The sequence below is a fragment of the Condylura cristata genome, unplaced genomic scaffold (assembly GCF_000260355.1).
Source record: "Condylura cristata isolate star-nosed mole 26May11 unplaced genomic scaffold, ConCri1.0 scaffold00005, whole genome shotgun sequence".
Classification (NCBI taxonomy): Eukaryota; Metazoa; Chordata; class Mammalia; order Eulipotyphla; family Talpidae; genus Condylura; species Condylura cristata.
In genome coordinates, this window is record NW_004567106.1 from 48,121,192 (window position 1) to 48,140,881 (window position 19,690).

Below are 19,690 nucleotides of genomic sequence, written 5' to 3' on the forward strand. Positions count from 1 at the left end.
TGAAAAACTGCAAACACCATAATGTCCATTAATAAGAAATGGCTAAATAGTGGAGTGTAAATATTTGACTTTTTACACATGTAATAATGTGAAAAGATATTAGCCATTGTTTTATTTAATGTTATATGTCTAGGTATGCAGTGATTACAGCTATGTAAAACACACATATTGAGGACTGAAACCATCTCCCCATCCCCGCATCTCCGCTTATGTCAACATGAATGTAGACATTCACTATTTTAGAGACATTCACTATTCTAATGTTCATTAGCATAGCTTTCCTCTTCTAAGGAATCTCTTGGTCAGGCAAATCTTGATCATCAAAAGAACTTAATAGGTCCATCAAACCAAGTGTATATCCTAAGACTCTTCAAAGCCCTCCTTCTAAAATTCTTGCCTTGTGATTAGCAACCCTAACAATGACATCATGATTTTACACAAACTTAAGGCCTATTCATTGACTCACCTTAAACAACATTTTAAATTTCCGTAGACTGGGACTTTGCCCTTACCATCTAGAGGCCTCCCACTACCAAAGCTCTGTTGAGATGACAGTCTCTCTCAAGGCTCTGAGCACTGAATTGGCAGCTAATTTTTTGATGATACTTGGGGAAACGACACGCAACAATTTGGAAAAATTAGACATTATACGCAGGTAGAAAAAGACAAGAGGAATGTGTAAAAATAATAATGTTATGGAATTTGTCGTTTGTCAATTTTTCAAACGATCACTTTTATACCAGCCAGTTATCAGTTCTGTGTTATTTTCTAATGCAAACAAACTTTGATGGTTAACTTGTTAAAATTGGGTCTGTTAGTCTTATTTGAGGGCAACACTTATTTTAATCAATATCTAAGAATTCATTTTGGTGCAAGCCACTTTTTAATGTATAAAGATCAGATAAAGGAAAAGCTGTGCAACTTGTTATTCTTTGTTGTGTTTTGTAAAACAATCAATAACAATCCAGAGAGAAGACTACTTAGGTAGGAAACAGCTATTCATAATGTAATTATACTTGTAGAATCGAAATACTTATGTGCTCAGCTATAATGAAAATGATCCAAAAAAGCTCTAAAATCACTTAGTTAATGTTAAGAAACAATCAGGAGGACACTGACAATGGCTTTTAAATGGGTTTTGGTATTTAATGGGACAGAGGCTTTAGACAGTGGCTTGCTTATTATTGTGTACATAAGTGTCATAAATCTCACACAGTTCTGACCCATCTCACAAAAGTAAAAGCAAGGCTTCATTAACAGACATCTTGCAGTCAATGAGTTTTGCAGTGCTTGTGAAATACACTTTCTATTTTATGAAAACCATGGAGAAAAGCTGGAATGCAGAGAGCTGATCACAGTAGACAAAAGCAGCTCTCTAAGATCCCCTTACACTACTCAGTTACCTGTTCTGTGTCATTTTCTAGTGCAAACAAACTTTGATGGTTGACTTGTTAAAATTGGGCCTGGTTAGACCAGTAAGGGTCAGCCTCACAAATAAGGAAATGTTCCCTTTTCCACTCCCAGTAACCCATACTGCTGTTACCTTTACCACCTTTGTTCTCCATGTTATAAATAAACTTTGGAGTGAAAGGGTATCAACCAGGTCAGAACAGCAACAGCAAAAACTGGCTCTATCAACAAAGCACTGTGAAAACTTCACCGTGATATGACCAAAGAGAAGGTACACACTGTTAACAGGAATAAATACAGAGATATTAAGATTAATTAGGTAATTTTATTTAATATTTACCATTCAGCAGCAACCAACAGGAACATCTGAGCTAACAGAATCTCTTGAAATGTTCTGCTATACAGCTGCTTCAGAAATACACACACATGATAAATTGAACTGTTCATAGCCAAAAAAAAGTTTTAATGGCTTCAAGAGCAAATAACACTGATTTATACTGTGCCCAAGCACTAGTCAACAAATCTATTAAATTACAGAAGAAAAGGAAATCAAAGAAGCTTTGTTATCTTATGCATGTCACCTTATTTAAATGGAAGTCTTTACTTCTTAAAGCAACAGAAACATGGAGCTTCACAGATATATTATGTATATATTATACATAACATATATGTTTTAAAGGATGTGATTACAAAGTGTTATCATCAAAAGCAAATGCTAGTTCAGGAAATTTCCAAAACTTGCAAGATACAAAGCTAAAATCCATATGTTCCTTTTCTCATTTATGAATCCTTCACTAAACATAAATATTTTAACATATATTAATTTTTTGACATTCAAAATTGTAAAGTCAATATGGCAGAATTATTGTTAAAAGCACATATGTACAAATATTCTTTTTCCATACATAAAGTATTTGGCATAATTATAACAATCATACTGCATCCACAACTGTCTGCTTTTATTTGTACACATAATGGTATCTCTTATTAAAATTAACCAGTTATGTACAAAAATACTGAACATTTATTATAGAAAACCTCTATAACCAGCCTCAACAGCGTATACCTGCTGAATGGTTTCATTAAGAGAATATAAAAAAGTGGTCACTGCCTTCCAGGTAAGCTATCAACAAAAACAAACACGTTAAACTAAAAGGAGCTTCCCAACAAAAGAGGGAAAATATTTAACAGTATGATTTAAAATACAGTTCATATCTATCGTCAATTGAGTGTTATAAACAGTCAGTAAAGAAAAACAAAGGTACAAAATACATGACTACATACATGGTGCTTCTTCACACCTACAACTGGGGTGAGCATCCCTATCTAGAGCTAAGACGCTAGGTTGCAATTTTCAAGCAAAAGCAGTCTACAGCCATCCTCTTGCAACCCAAAGACAAAGAGGTCAGCTAAGACACAAGCTCCACCGTTAAGAATGAAGAGTTGTGAGGAATTTACTTTGTGCAGGATTCAAAGTGAATGCCCTTGCCTCTGACATCCTTTTGCTATTTAATCATGCTAATATATTTTCTCCGAGGTTTTTTTCTTCCATTTACGCTATTGATTTAATACTGTCCTGTATTGATTCCTGAATTCTTGTTAATGGGACACATTAATTTGTGCCTCTTTAATACATGAACATCTGCTCTCCTTCAATGACAAATTTTGCAGCGGAAACTATCAGTAAGGAAGCATAAGATTCAAGTAACCATTTCTCCTGGGGTCTTTTGCCTAATCTACCTGATTGGAACTCAAAGTAAAATGCAAAAAAAAAAAAAAAAAAAAAAAAAAAAAAAAAAAAAAGTGGTGTCAGGATACTTGAAAGATTTACCAATCTAACAATCTAATCACAAAGTAGAGCTTTAAAGTGTGGACAGCTGTCAAATGTCTTAAATCACCTTGCACATTTTGTCTCAAGAACAAAACAACTTTCAAGTCTCAGTCCTTGCAACCTCCTAAGTGTACTGTCTCACTACCTTTAACTTGTAATTCTGATGTGCAGTGGTCAGTCTGCTCATGGAAAGAGCTAGAAATCCCCTATTTTCCAGAAGTCTTCCAAAGCAAGGATCATTGTGTTAAGATGTACATGGACTTCATAAGCTTTCTCAGAGTATCAAGTATTCAGTAAAAAGTATACAACATGATCGCACGTTCAACAATATTGTATTGGTTTTAGGATTAAACTAGGTAAAAAAAGATGAACATAAAAAGATACAAAAGAAGTCTTAATCACTATATACCACTTTCAAATGAGAAACATTTTAATGAAATTCAGCCATACTTCATGTAACAGCTGGCACTGTAGATCAGTAACTTTGAGTATTGTGCAACATTGTATTAATAAGCAAGTTTTAATTCCATTCATTTAAAGACAAATCTGAGTAAGTTATTAAAGTGCCTACACTAAGTGTCTTCTCATCATACATCTTATTCTCTTGTAAACGGCAAAGAACCCATTGCAGGTAAATAGAAAAGTGACTTATAACTGAGAGACTTTCCGAGGCAGGGGCCTGGGCCGCGGCCCGGGCTCAGTCCTTCTGGTCCCATTTTCCAGGTGGTTCGACCGTGCTCCCAGGGGCTTGGGGGGCAGGGCGGGCGGGTCGGAAGTGACGGGAATGGAAAGGCTGTGAGGTAGCGGGACCGGGCGCCGCAGAGTTCGCTCGTAGACACTGTACGGGGGTGGCGTTTTGCTCTCCTTGCGCACCGGCTCCTCTGGCCCGCAGTAGCTTGAACCAGACACAGACACGGGCACTGACTGTTCATTCACCTGATTTTCAAAGCCTGAGGTTTCCGACGTGCTACACCGGCTGAGTGAAGAAATCCCACTGCTGTAGCTGCCCGACAGGACCGGGGAATTGGAGATCAGCCCTGGGGAGTGATACTCCACTGGAGAGGGAGTGAAGGACTGAGCCGAGCCCTGCTCAAGAGGAAAAGGAGGCGGTAAGGGGGAGATACGCAGTCACAAACTCGGTTATGGAAAACGGTGCCCTCCCCGAGTCCCAGCTTTTCCAGGTATGTGATTGTATTTGGCGACTGGGATTTTAAAGAGGAGATGACATTAAAATGAAGGCTTCAGGGTGGGGTCCAACCCGATGAAACCTGGACCCACAAACATCAAAGATGCATGCACATAAGCAAAAGGACCATTAAGGACACACAGGACGCCTTCTGCAGCCAAGGAGAAAAACCCAGAACTGACGACTTTGGTTTTGAACTTGCAGCCTCCGTTTACTTTTGTTTGACCCACCCGGTCTGTGATGTTTTGTTATGGCAGCGCTACAGGACTAATGAAACACCCAGACTCACTGTACCGCCTCTGACATCTGCGTTTGCACTTCCCCAGAGTGGTATTCTAAGAGAAGGGGTCCTAGGAGATGTTCTGTGAAGCGCTCTTGTCTCTCAATTCCCGGTAGTACAGTGAAAGCATATTAGCATGTTAGTCTTGAAGAAACCTACATGACTTTGTTCAGTCCCATAAACTTTCTAACCTTACTTGACAATAGGTTATTTCTTTTCACTTAGCACATAAAGGTCTATAAAACTAAAGTCAGATGGAAGATACTTTAGAATGCTCCCCTAGGCTAACTTTAACTTGGTCTCTCTTTTTCACACAAAATAATGCTGTTAGTCATATAGTTAGCAGGAACTAAAATTGAATATGGCCAATTAAGATCGTCAGATGTACTGTTGTCTTTATATATATAAAAAAGTCCTAGTTCAAAACAAGGTCAGGAAGCACAGCCTTTTGGCTAGGGCTAACTTAAGTGTGGGAAACCCTTTCAGTTAAGGCAACAAATCACAGCTTGGTTGCAGGGTGCCCTCTAATGTAAGCCAGGAGACACAGCACAAACCTGATGGTTAGCTGTTCTTCCTTTCAACCCCTGCGGCCAGGAGGTTGCACATGGCCAGTAAGCACCAATCTGCAGGACGGTCTATCCCACCTTTCAGCAAGGACTACTGGATTGCTATTTGGCAAGTTTTCAGCCCTTAGAGAATGATTGTTAAACATGAACCCAAGATTTCGTATTTTCTAGCGAAGAAGTCTAGCAAAATCACATTGAAAAATGCAGATGTTACTCCACAGCAACCTGCTGGGAGTGCTTTCCGAGTCAGGGTAAATGTGAAGATGGAGCAACACCATGTAGCTCTCCTCCTCGTTACATCAGGATGACGGTCTATGGTTTCCAGAGCCAAGGCCGTCACGTGGACTTGATTAACAGCTGCATTGCAGGATAACAACACAACTAACAAATAACTTGCACTTGCTAGCAAATTTCCGCATCCAAATGTTGGCAAATGCAAACAAAATCACACTTCTTTGCGATTTTTTTCATTTTTTTTTGGGTTTTGTTTTTGAGCTTCTCAATTTATATCTGCAACTATCCTTAGCAGCACAGATGCATCAGATCACAACCTGCCTGTGTTTGTAGAAGCTAATCTGTCTTTCTTTCACATCAACTACAAATAGCTCATCAACAGAAAGGACATCGAGTGTATGAACCCTGCATCATTCAGGTACAAATCTCTTTCAGCACTCACTTCAACTTTGTATTTGCCTCTGGTACAGCAGCTCCAAACACATCTCTGTATGTGCCGACAATCCTTGCAGCCAGTTGGATTCAATTTGGACAGAGACTAAACATTATTCTTTACCTTCATGAGGGATTTTATGTTTAGCAATGTTAAATAGCCTGTGTCTACATAGCAAAGCAAATATCTGCCCTTTACATTTTCACACTTTGTATCTCTAATGTAAGTAGGTAAGTCTTGGTTAAAAAATATTGGATTTAACTTTGTCAAAATTGGTGAGATAGATGAAGATAAAAAGGCACAGGAGAATATTTTTAGTAGGTCTTAATTATTGCTGTTTTTCAGTTTAAGTGTCTTAAAAAAAAAAAAGTGTGCCTTGAACCAAAAGGCAGGCTTTAAAATGCCCTATGAGATACATTGGAACCATATTTGTTTCTTGTCTATACACACTAGTTTATATATTCTCCCTCTCTGTCACCATTTAGAAACCAAGGTTTAATGATCTGCAATCAAATGGCTGCATTCATAGAGGTGGCTCCCAAGGGAAAGCCTGGTGCTGTTTTCTCACCCATCTTTTCTACCCTGTTTGTACAAATATTGCATCTTGATGTAACAGGGCTAAGTCTCAGAGGAGAAAAGGAACATATGGCCAGACATTAGCTGCAGTCCAAAGAAAGGCCAGTACCTTGAGTGGAGACCGCCCGGCAGGTGAGGGCGAGACTGATGTTGTGTGTCTTGCTGGTGAAGCTGTAGAAAGAGAGAGAGATTATTTCAATTAAGAAAAATCAGGCAGTAGTCTACTTGTCAGTGCAGTCTGTGTCCAACCCATACAGGTGGTCTAGAGTGTAAAGACCTCCGAGGAAGGAGGATGAGGAGAAACTTAGCAATGACTGTTCAAAACAGATTCCTTACAAACCAAGACAGGGGCTATCCACCGGAAGTTCGCCAGTGCTTGGGTGATGCTTTGACCAAATTGGCAGGGCGCCAAACTGGCACAACGTCCACCCATGTCCACACAACCAAATGCTTTTCCACTGCTTGGTCTATTTCAAAAAATGTTGAGGCGTGAGGTGCCAGGGAGCCGGGTGTGTGGGAAACAGGTGCTGACTTTGACCTGAGTAGCAATGAGAAGACCAGAGCCACTTGGGCAGCATAGAATAATGCATGGAACATTTAATACCAGCCTCCTCTTCCCATCCCAATACTGAAACAGAAAATTCCTGGTTCGGTCCATATAAGAGGGGAAAAGTTTTCCATTTTACCCACTTAAGGCCGGTATTCAGGTTTCTTCTTTGTCCCTGGGGCTGAGGGGAGAGGCTGGGGGTTTGCTCTACAGATTTCATCATCATTGAAATATTGTTTGTTTTTCCCACTAGATTTTCAAGTCCTACAGGTACGACACTGCGTATGTTTGTGGATCAAACGCAGCTCACTCAACACCGCTGCACACGTGGCAAGTCTGCTGACACTCAGCACAGCGAATGGAAGCCAGCGCTCCCATTTCCACAAGCAGAGGTTTCGGTGAGTGCAGGGCTTGTTGCTCTGTGATAAGCTGCCATCCTCCTGTCAGAGTGAGCTTAAGAGAACCACAGACAGGCTGAAGGGAACACAGACAGTTACAGCCTCCCCCCAACGGTGACCACAGATGACATGAGGACAGAGGACAGACCCTGAAAGCAATCAGTGCAGAAGGGAGGGCAGCCTGCCATGTTAACTGGGGCTGCTGAGCCAGCGCTGTCTGAGGGGCGGGGACAGTGGTTCCTCATCACACTGCAAGTCCCTTCGCACACTAAGGGACGTTCAAGGCAAGTCCTGACACAGCGTTAGTTCTCAGATCCGGTCAGTGGTCAAAGTTGATGATGGGAGAAAACTGTGTGTTCAGAGAAACAGATCTTGGCTGGGAACTGTAATGCCTCCAGCACTGTGGCAGAGGTTTCTTGCCGCATGGGATCCTCTCTTCAGACTCTGGTGTTCACAGACATCACCACAGCAGCCCCCACATCCAGGGCACATTTAGAAATGGTTCTCTGTAAGGCGCTCTCCATACAGGCTTAACATAGGTCTAGCAGTAGCCTTGTCTACACACTTGAATTGGTCCCAGAATCTACCTACCTTTAATACTGTTCATTAGAAAAAATATTTTCAAATTCCTAATTTTGGGACACAACCAGATTTATATGGGGTCTTCCAGAATATATGTATGTCATAAATACAATAAAAGTTACCTAGCTGATAAGTCTTATTCTTTCACGGCTGTGCTGATCGTCTAATCTAGATAACTAGTAACTGTTTTCACTGCTTACTCTGCTTAAGGATCTCACATGCCTTTCAAAGCCCATTGATGACTTTTAGCTTTGTCATGCATAGAAAAAACTGCGTAGCTCATTTATTTTTTAGAAAGGGAAAAATCATGTTTTCTGTTCTTCAGTACCAAAGAAGAGAGATACTAAGCACAGCAATGAAACATGATAAACACAGAAAATTTCCTGGAGGAAACTGTCCTGTGTTCCTCAGGCCAACTGTATTTGTGAGGCTTCAAGACTTCCCCAGACACACATGTGTTGAAGATGTCCCCATTCACCAGGCCAGGGAGAGTGAGTAGAGACAAAGGGGTCTGTGTTTGCTATTTATTTACAAAGCTTCTTAATAACTTTCAGAGGTTCAACATGTAGAAAGGTGTGGTAAAGTACAGATTCTAGGGTCTTTGCCCAGAAATACTAAAATTCTGATGTAGGTCAAAGTTAGCCTTACAGAGAATTTGCTTCTACCAAGGCCGTCTCAGGGGACACTTTTGAAAATATGAACCTTGAATACAAACCTCCCTAAGCAACAGATAGCTACAACTGTTGTCTAGATGTTATGACTTGAAATTAGTTAGTGGTTCAAAGTTACAGTTAGTCAGTTCCTATATAGAGGCAAGCTCCTGCCTTGGCATCAGTCCAGAAGAAGCCGGAAGAAAGTGGCAGATAGTGGAAGCTTTAGAAAGGTGACTTAAATGAAGGACAGAGACCATGCTAGCAGCTTATTCAGTTTAGAATACTCCCCAAAGTTTGAGGTGATGCACAGCAGGGAGAACAAAATATAAAATATGAACAGTTTAATAGGGGTGAAGCATTATTTGACTTAGTATAACAGGAGGTCAAGAAAGCTAGTAAGTTAGTAAGGTTTTTACCTCAGACACCAATACCTTTCTGAGGAATTCAGGACTAGTTGGAATAGTCAATAAGTTATTTTGTGAAGGTGATTATTCAAATGCTTCAAATACCCACCAGTCTGTGTGGGTCTTGGAGGGACAGGGGGAGAGATAAGTTTCCCACTATCCGACATGTTCTTGGCTTCTTTCCCACTGTCCAGGCTCCAGCTGCTAGGGGTGGGATTCACAGCTGGAAGGGAATAACACAGCTAAAAACACATGGCCCACTTTGTTCTTTGAACACTTGAGATCTTAGAAAAAAGTCAAAATTATCCAGAGTGGGAAAAAATTCAATTGGATTAAAAAACAAAACCCCAAAACCTCCTAAATAAATATTTGTCTATCTCACAGTTATAGTTGACATTTAACTGGATGATAGCATGTCTCTTTAGTTCCCTCAAGCAGTAAAATAGTGCTACAAATCTCTACACTATAGAAATTTATAAACATGTTTAGATGCTAAATAACTGACTGAAGGGGCTATTGCTGGGCTATTTTAATCGTTGGTTTTTACTGAAAATTTCTGGACAAGTGGCACTCTAATTAAAACGGGGAAGGAAAGACATGCTATTTGGTAGAATTAAAAGCAAGAACAGCCACGCCTTCCCCTTCTGCTGATAAATTGTTTGAGAAGGGGACCACTGTTGGTAAAATCCATGGATTATACTGAGGTATATTTCCCAAAAAATATAACCTGGAATAATACTGATAGCCTCCATCCTTTCTTTGTATTTTGCCTGTCTCCTACTTCAGTAAGATGCAGAAATTCAGAACAACCCTGTTAGGGACAAGGGCAAGTCGCATAAGGTTATAAATAGCCTTGATGCAATGAGGTTTACAAAAAGCAAGTCTTAGACTGCCAGTAGCCCGCTCCCTGTACATAGACTGCCACCTGGTGGGCAAGTGTGGGATTTCAACTTTTTAACACTAAATCACCATGTTCATTGAGTGAGATGAAATGACGCTACTCTTAGGATATTTTTGTCCATTTCTTTTAGATTTGCTTTGTGGTCTTCTTTGGGAGAAAGATCAAGGGAGAATACCATATTCTCATTTTCCAGATCAAGGTCAATATCTGACTTGTAATATTGTGTTTCATAAAATAATTTTGGACTGGCAAATTTCTGTCTCCCAAGGAAGTTTTAATTTTAATGTTAAGGTGTTCTTAAATGACAGATCTAGTTCTTAATGAAGGCAATTAAAGTGCACTTTACAGGGACATTTCATTAGTGACTCTTGATTCATTGACTTGGGGATCGTTCCAGTTTTGAGGCTTGACCCCAAGAGCGACTTATTGCAAGTCTCCACACTGCAGGAGAGGAAGTCACATCTAATCTGCTCGTCATCCTCTGCTGTGTGGCAGAGACTGATGCTAATGGGCTATTACTGCTATGCGTGTATTTGTTTCTCATTTTTCATGTGTGACCTTCCAGCAGGGCACACTCCATTATGCACTAGATTGCAATTCTTAAATAGTGTTTGAATCACCACAAACAACAGATGAGCTGGCTGAATGAGCTTTGTAAGGGGGACAGAGGGTGGGGTGAAATCAGCCTGGAAAGGTGCTATTTTCATTGTTCTGAACACGTAGCCTAAGTGGCAGCTTGGTTTCTGGAAGCCCAGAAATTGCCTCAGTGACCCACTGAATGACACCAAGAGCCGTTAAACCAAGGACTACCTGACTAGCTCGGGTGCTGCTGTTCACTACTACAAGAAAAGTTTTTGAAGAATGTACGGTGAATGACTATTTTGTGAATTCCCTGCAGAGCAAATTAATCCTGATCATTGAAGATCTGCTTTCTACAGAGACACAGAGAAGACTGGAGGAAATGAGGATACAACAAATCCTTATACATGTCAGGACCGTGACAGGCCTGACTTTATACCCACCTTTCTCAGGTGCAGAAAGATTTGGGTCACTACGTGGCAACGCCCCATCTCCGATATGATTAAACAGCAGCCTCTGCAAAGGTAGGAGAGGATTTTTATGACGTAATATGTTGAGGTGTGAGTCCTTTTAAAAAATGAGATGATTATTTCACTACTAACAATTCTATTACAAGTAATTTTTCTATGGTATGAGCCTAGGAACAAAGAATCAGTTATATTTAAGGAAAAAGAGAAGAGTCTTAGATTTGGAGGAAGAGAACAGAGTGTTTAAAAAGTTTGTATTAGATTTTATATAAAAATATTAAAGGAATTTTCTGTAACAAAATGTCAGGAAAAATAGTGGTGACAGGTAAGCTATGGTGCTCTATTTAAAGACAAATGCTAGGCCGACAATATGAGAGGTGAGTGAGAAGGAACGCTGGCTCCAAAAAAATCTCTAGTGAATGGGCTTTAACTCTTTTAATTTAGTTTCCTAGGTTAGGCTAAAAGAAATGAAAAGACCAATATCCTACATTTTTTTTATCCACAAAAATGACCATTTTATATGGCTCCACATACTCTATTAAAAGAAAAAGCACCATGGTCTTCAAAGTAGCTGCACCACAGCAAGGGTATTGCTGAAATTTTGGCCACATACACACAGCTTCAAATTTTACCCAAAGCAGAACACTCCCAAAGCAGAGACTAATCAAGGAAGGCTGTCAGAGGCCCCCATGCCGTCAACACGCTCTCCCAGAGCAGATGGAACTGTGAAATTCCCTTGCTACATCAGGTGACACAGGGAAATAAAACTGGTTAGGTGGTTGAGTCAAACGCACTCAGAGGTAAATTCTGTGGGCGATCAGTGTTGTGCAGATGAGGTATCCGGGGACTTTCGGGAAGATCACACAATCAGCAAAGATAAACCAATCAAGCCAAATCCCACTCGCTCTCATCCATTTTCAGATGCAGCTACAGCCTTCTGCCAGGATGGTGTAGAAAAACAGAGAAATTAGCTAGAATACAAATATCTATTTTCCCCACTCCTAAGTCATTCCCAGATAATCAGTACAACTTGGGGCTACTTTTGAATTGTCCCCTGGAAACCACCCTTCAGTGAGAGGGCCCAACCTCTAGCTCTGCTCTCACCGGCGCTGGGAGGGAATTATTTCAAAACCAAGACTGGGCAGGAGGTTTTGGGCCACATCCCTTACCCCTGAGGCATGAAGGCTTTAAGCCCAAGGACTCTATCACCCTGGCACGCTGGAGCACCTCAGAAAGGAACTGCAGCTCTCTCTACTTTTAGAGGCAAAAAACACTGCTAGGCAGAGCATGCATCTCTTCAAGGACCTTCTGCTGATACAAGAAGTAGCTCCACGCTTCTGCTCCCTACACATCCAAGCAAACATGCACACACATACACCCCGATTCATTCATTCAGAATCCCTTGTAATGTTTAAGCAGCAGCAATGAAATACTAGATTAAGAAGGGAAACACATTTTCCATTTCTCTTTCAGCTTTGTGGCCCCGGCACCAGCCCACATGCCCGTCGGATAGCGTCCGCAGACAGAAGCGCTGAGCTGTGTGCACGCTTCAGTCAGCAGGACTGGGGGCCTAACCCAGCCCGGGGCACCTCTGACAGCAACAGTGTGCTTCTGCAGAGATGGAGGCCTCTCTAGGCTTTTCATTTTTCTCCTCTCTCCACCCCACAAGACTACCTGAGAAGGCTCCACAGGTGTCGGGTAGATGGCACTGCATGGTCTCTCTCTTGGGGACAGGCAAGCGTTTTCTCTGGAATGTTTGTGTTTGTCAGATAACAAGGGAGAAGCTGGGAAGAGAAGGAAAGAGAGGGTCATTCCCATGGGGGCGGGGGCACCAGACCTGTTTAGAGGACAGCCCATGGCTGCGGCAGCTGGCGTCACAGCGGCCAGGGCTGGAAGGTATTCTGGGGACCCTCAGTCTACAAAACAGCCTGGCACTAACCTCTGGCACTGGAGGGAGCAGAACTGGTCACATTAGGTGAAGCAGAGTGAGTCGAACTCAAGCTTGAGGTAGATGGACTTGGCTGAAAAAAACAGGGCATCGTTACACATGCATCAATGAAACAAAATCACTAACTTTTTTTAACTTGGCAAAAAAAGCAAAGGTCATTTAGAACTGTATGAAAAGTTTTACTCAGCCTAATAAGAAGGAATCCAAGATTTTGACTCCTGCCAAGGGAGTGCACTTGTGAGAAGTTCAGCTGCGGATTGTGGCGGGGTACAGCACTGGACTCACCAGCCCGGGGCATGTAAATGGGCCAGAGCAAATGTACCTTTTCTTTTTCTCCAAAACTGTGTTTAAAGCATAAATTCTACAAGGTGTATATACCCCTTTCTCAAAGATAGTGGTAAGGAGTATTTCAGCCTAGTCTGAATTATTATAAATGCTGCATAGCTGCATGCAAAGATTTTTGTTGCAAGCAATATATTGACTCTAACGTCCCCGAAAACCATATTTTTTCTTTCATAAAAAATCTTATGGAAAACTGAAACATACATGACTGGAGAGACCTTATCATGGATCCCTAAACCTGGGGCAGCGAGTATGTGGGGAGAAGCTGCACAAGTTCTGGACTGACCAAATCAGAGGTGGGTCTTGGCCTTAAGCCCTGCCCAGCCTGCTGGGACCTCTCCAGTGTGTATTCTTGTTGCCTTAGAGTACATGGGGTGGTTTTGAGAGAAATAGCTTTGTTGACTCGAGACCAGGAAAGCAATAAGGATGTTTGAAGATTTGTCCTTAAGTCAAATTCTTGCTTGTAGTCTGTTCATTAGCAGAGTGAACAGAAACTCATGACTGAGACAGAAAAGGAGTGAACACAACCAGACAGAAAGCTAATCAAGTACCTGCATGTTAAAGACTTCATCAGAGCTTTCTGATTGCCCTGTAATATTGCTTACTTCAGCAGAAGCTTGTGAGGACAGTGAGGAGGAAGAATATCTGTTGACAGCTGGGTAACTTAATGGGCTGTTTCGGGGGGAAAAGAAATGTCGTTAGCTCCGTCTCTGAATTGCACTTTTATCACATGCTGGCGTGGAATAAAACCATAGGAAAAAAAATCTACATCCCATTTTGTTGTCTCCTGCTTGCCTCAATACAATCAAATGTTTGAGTCTCTTTATTCATCACGCTGGTGCTATCTCACCAGTGGCAGATGTCTGCAACTGCCTCGCGGGTTAATTATTTCATTAAGAAATAGCGTATTTGACAAATCGTGCCATAAAGAATGGGAAAATCATTCCAGATCATCTTGTAGGGATGCCAAATTGTAAGATAATTCAGAATATGACTTACCTGCGTCTAGGAATTACCCTGGTGCCATCTGGGCTCATGGAAGGAGGTGCTGAGTTTCTGCACCCACGAGGGCTTCCATTAGGGAAATGGACAGGACTGGCTTGTATGCACGCAGAGAACTCCTACAGATGCAGTAAATAAAATATTTTAGAAGAGTAATTATGTGGGCAAAGTAGTTCTCGATATATTAGCATACTGGGTAGACATTCTACTGTCATGCAATCGTTACATAGGGACCTATTATAAGTTGCAGTACCAGGCTTTCTCTCACTTAGTGTTTTGTTTTCGTAAAAGGTGAACCTGGCAAATAGGAAGTAATGTGGTTTTAAGATTGGAGGACTCCTTGGTTAAATGGTGCAGCTTGATAGAAAAATCAAAAGATGGCGCTGTTGGATACTTTCTGGAGCTTTTAACAAAAAGTAAGAAGGCAGTGGTCAGAGCGCCCCATCGTGGACACTTGCTGCACATACCTGTATCCCTAAACTGGACTTCATCACAAAGAACTGGTCGATCAGCTTTTTGTGAAGGGGTCTCATGTCTTGAGGCACAAACTTCTCATGCACGGCGAGACCAAATTCCAAAATCTGGGCCTTGATAAAAAGGTAAGGAAAAAAACACATCAATGAATACTTCCAGGACTACAGTGCTAGGAATCAAGCACTATACCAGGTATTTGCAAGCACTATTGTGCGTCCTCTCAATCTGACAGGATAGGAACAATTCTTAATTAACAGGAGAGCATACTGAAGGTCAGAAAAATCCTGCATGTTGTAAAAGATGTGAGGATTCGATGGTAGGTCTCTGATCCAAAGACTTGTCGGAAAATCAACTCCAAGTTTCTTTCCCATGCATTTTAGATCTGTAATAACAACCTCTCCAAAGAGTTTGTGTCCTTTTGGCCCTCCGTGCTCCCAGGATGGGGGAGTAAAAGCAGACAGCTGCTCCCCAATAGCAAGGTCAGGCAGTTCTCTGCAGGGGGTCACTTGTTTGCATGCCCCCCCCTCCTTTGCCGGGTTACCCTTCTCTCTTCCACCAGGTTCTTCTGTCCCCATTCATCCCTCCCCCAGATTTTCAAAATCTGTTAAGGAGGAAGGGAAAAGTGAGAAAGAATTTGTATCAGTTCTTAAGTCCCTTGTGTTTATTAAAAAATATTTTTGTTCAATTATTACAACACAAAAAAGCAACTGCTTTTTAAAAAATATTTTCCTCTGAGGACCATAAACATTCAAGTTGCCTTTGTACAACTATCAGTAGTGCTTAATCCCTGTGATATGTGTAGAGGCATTCTTTTACATTTTTAAAAAATGGTCAAAAACAACGAATTCCATAAGCTGGGATGGAAACTACTCACACATTCTGTCTTTTATCTCTACAGTCTGAAGATTCAAGACTGAATTGGATCAAACAGGACTGACCCTGGTGGGTGAGAGCATCCAGCAACTTCCTGAAGGAGACAGAAGTAGCAATTCCCACCCACTGCCATCACATTTTCATAAAGATAAAAATGCCTTGCAAGAAACAAGGACCCCTTTAAATGGAATAGGCTGAAGCATAAAGGAAGAGTGGCCTCACTGTGATGAGGGGACAGAAGGAAAGGAGGTGCCCCAGTCTTCTCTACTTTAAGTACCAGCAGTTGGGATACCTCCCTTTTGTCCACATAATGTTGCAAGTGGGCTTCTTTGGCAGGTAGGGAGGTTACGGTACTTACTGGGCATATCCTTGGCATTACTGCTTGGGGCTGGGTGGCAGAAGTAGGGCTTGACCAACAAGTTGAGCTGGAAGTGGAGCTGCTTGGCAGTCCAATCCCAGCAGCACTCTGGACCTGTCTAGTCTAGCCAGAGTTGTGCTGCATTGGGCCCAAACGGCCAGGCTTAATGCCACTTTTTCAGTCATTGGATTGGGGTCATCTGGGAATTTCAGGCAGCTCTCTGGAACTCAGGCAATGCCTGCAGGACCTGAGCACCAAAGGTATCTGTCAAGGGCTGGCAACAAGCCTTTCCATAAGGAGCACTGTAGCAGTGCAACTTCATGTCTTCCAGAGAGTTACTCCGAGCCGCCTCATGAGGTCCAGGGAGAGATCGCTTGCATCCTAGGCCGTGCACCTTCCAGGGCCCCTCAATGTAATCAGGAAAGATGTGGAGGAAATAAAGATTCTCATCCCCCCCCCCCTTTCCTCAGGGCTCCATACCCTGAGTTACCAATTAATTCTGGGGAAAGACTTTCATCTCAGTACAGCAATGAGTCCTAGGGTAAGATCACTGACCAGGGACCCTGTTCAGTAAAACAGTTTTAAAAATCAACTAATGTTTCTGTGATTCCATAATCCCTAAATCCGGGATAACCAAACCTACTGACTTCTAGTTATTTCCTTGCAGTTCAACCTCAGCTAACTCCTTTTTCTTTTACAGAAGTTGTACAGCTGTTCTGGACAACTGCTCAAGCAAACACAAACCCATCTCTTTCTAATCCAAGACAGCATGTTTATTAATATGGTATCAAATGGGAAGAGTTGACTTTGTCAAATTTTACCATGCATATTCTGCATTTTTGTGTGTGTTTAAAAAGTGATTCCTGGCCCTCCCTGGTGGTGCAGCGGGTTAAAGCACAGCACTGAAAATCTAAAGCCGCTTCCGCATGAGTTCGATTCCCGCCTGCCCCGGAAGAGACCACATGGCGCGGCAGACCTCTCCTGACCCGCCCGTTGCTCCCCACTCTGTCTCTGGTGGTCTCTCACCGCCAATGAGCCTCTGGCCTGTACCCCAATTCTGTATGTACAAATAAATAAATCTTAAAAAAAAAAAAGTGATTCCTATGTAACCCAGCCTTCTAATGATAACTTCTCTTGAGAGGTTTCCAGATCATTTCAGGACAAGAACTTCCAACAGGGGTATCTTAGCCAACAGATTAGTTATTCCTTTTCTTCATAGTTAATGGAACCAAATAAAAATAAACTATGCATCCTTGAAGTGAAAAATGAGGTTGCATCTAGTTTTGTCTATCATATAACCTATTGGTTTTTAGTCTGTAAAACATGGCCAGTCTTAAAGCAAAGTGTATTGATTGCGCACATCCTTATAACATTTAAGAACCTCATTTATTGATTCCTTTATCTGGAATCAATGTCACAATTACTTTGTGGTGGACTGACTTGAGCCTGAAGATTTGGCATCAAGCCTAAAGTACGTCTTTAGGGAGAAATCATCCAAAGAACATTATAACAACTTTAGGTGTTCTTAGAAAGGGCTGCAATAGTCTACTCATTGTTATATTATTGCATCAGGTGAGTAGGAATTAACAAGTTGGATATATAATACACAAGTCTGTAATTCTTGACTGTCAGTTTCAGTTAGGTCACTGATAGAAAACCTCATCAAAGGTCTCTGATTAAGCAAGCATTAATCTAGTCAGGAGAAAGATTCAGGGATTGGCTCCTTCCCCCCTTACCTGCTCAAGCATCAGCTCTCTTAACCGTGCAATTTTCTCTCCATCTTCAGGGTGACTTAAGATATAGTCTTTGACAAAAAATGCCTAGTAAGAAATGGGATAGTCAGTTTATGAGAATTATAAAGGCAGTGAAGGACACAGTTGTTTTTAAAACCCTGCCATCTTTAAAGAAATGACACCATTAAAAACCACATTTGGGGTAGATGTGGAGATTCCTGAGGGCTGATCAGAATGGGAACAAAAGGGAAGGACTATCAAAAGGAGGTCAGATATTGTGTAAGTGTCACTGGTAAAACAAATAAGCAAATAGCACATCCATATGAGTAAGATTTATGGCATTGTATCCTGAAAATGCACTGATTGTGTCATTAAGATGGTGGCCTCATCTTCCAAGTTACTGTGCCTTTTTATTTAAGTGGGTTCTTATCTGCCTTCTTTGTTTTAAAAGTATCTTCTACACAAGATGAAACTTCTCTATGACCATGAACATCTTTACTCAAGGAAATGATCTAAGATATGCCATCTATTAAACAATCTTGATACACTCACTACGCTTTAATTCATTCAAGAAAAACCATCTTTATCCTCAAAAAAATCACATCCTGTGAAACAGAATAAATGTGTCATAAATGACTGTATTTGCTTTATTTAAAAATAACTCTGTGCCAATTGTAGCCTGAATTTAGCATGCTGGCATGTATATACTGAAGATATTATTTCTGAGACCTTAAGAAATGACATCTGAAAATCTTTTTCCAAACAATAATACCTACTCCTTACCTCTTGATACCTGGAAACTCCACCATTAACTGCAGCGTCTATAACGCCATTCAGGCACATGGTCAGGGGGTTGATATTCTGCATCTGTCGGGTTTGACACTGACTTATCAGAGTCTTCAGCTGCTGATTTTTATTTTCCAATACCTCAATTGCATTTTCCAGAGGGCTCATTTCTACCTGTGAAACAAATGAGTATAAATATATTTGATTTTGTGACAATCAGAAGAAAGAGAAAGTAGATTATTGTGTTCTGAATTACATATTTTCCCTCTACTAGGGGGCTATCCAATAGAACAGACCAGGACGAGGAGGACAAATTAGTTGTTCATTAGGAAAGTCTGGAAAGATCGTGATTATACTCATTGGTAGATAATGTGGTTTGGGTACCTGACAATCAATTATATATTAACACTGCAACAATCAAATTAATTCTTAAAAGAAATTCCAAGCTTCTTGTGTCTTCCAAAGCTTGCTTTTTCTTTTGAAGGGTAAATATTCAGGGCCCTTTATTATTATCACTATCTCGATGCTTACTTGATGCGAAGCACTATGATACAAAGATGCATTTACAGAAATTGGGTGTCAAGGGGCTTTCAGCCCCCTTGGGAAGATGGGACTTGTGCACATACAGACCCTGAAGCATCTATAATAGCAGCATAAGGTGACACAAGAGGGTACACAGTTGGGAGTTATAGGAAATAATCATATATGCTACAGGATCTAATTGTTGAAGAAGAGCCAAACAGAATCATAATGACATAAAAATTCTGGGTTGTGTAGGGAACCTAACTGTGATAATGATGAGAATACTCTTGAATGGCATTGTTATTGTCAATGACATTCCTTTGGAAGAGAAGGTGTACAAAGCTTGCAGCTATAAAGCAACTGAAATTTACAGTAAGTATGTTTAAATACATCTTTCTTTCAGTTCAGAAATGAAATCTTTCTGAAAAAAAAAAAATAGCAACTTCTTTATCAAGCCTCTAGATCTAACTGCCAATTTACAAAAAAATCCAGGGACAAAAATACATGTTAAATAACCCCATTCCTTCTCAGTTTGCAAAATCTAGACTTAAGAAAACACTTTAGGATAAACACAGCCTGGTTTCTTCAACAACACTTAAAAACAA

The 19,690-nt window shown here is 41.0% G+C and overlaps 1 protein-coding gene across 1 annotated transcript in view; it reads right to left on the reverse strand.

Annotated features, from left to right (window-relative positions):
• Positions 1-1,732: 1,732 nt before the first annotated feature.
• The window catches only part of DOCK4 (dedicator of cytokinesis 4), a 203,777-nt gene continuing 185,819 nt past the window's right edge, over positions 1,733-19,690 (reverse strand). Inside the window, exons 42-52 of the mRNA XM_004677162.2 lie at positions 18,561-18,737; positions 17,781-17,864; positions 14,807-14,926; positions 14,337-14,458; positions 13,889-14,009; positions 12,987-13,068; positions 12,722-12,831; positions 11,024-11,096; positions 9,210-9,323; positions 6,626-6,687; positions 1,733-4,327 (exon numbers count right to left, since the gene is read on the reverse strand). Of these exons, the coding sequence (XP_004677219.1) occupies positions 3,890-4,327; positions 6,626-6,687; positions 9,210-9,323; positions 11,024-11,096; positions 12,722-12,831; positions 12,987-13,068; positions 13,889-14,009; positions 14,337-14,458; positions 14,807-14,926; positions 17,781-17,864; positions 18,561-18,737 (1,503 nt within the window). The 3' untranslated portion in view covers positions 1,733-3,889. The remainder of the gene's footprint in view (positions 4,328-6,625; positions 6,688-9,209; positions 9,324-11,023; positions 11,097-12,721; positions 12,832-12,986; positions 13,069-13,888; positions 14,010-14,336; positions 14,459-14,806; positions 14,927-17,780; positions 17,865-18,560; positions 18,738-19,690) is intronic.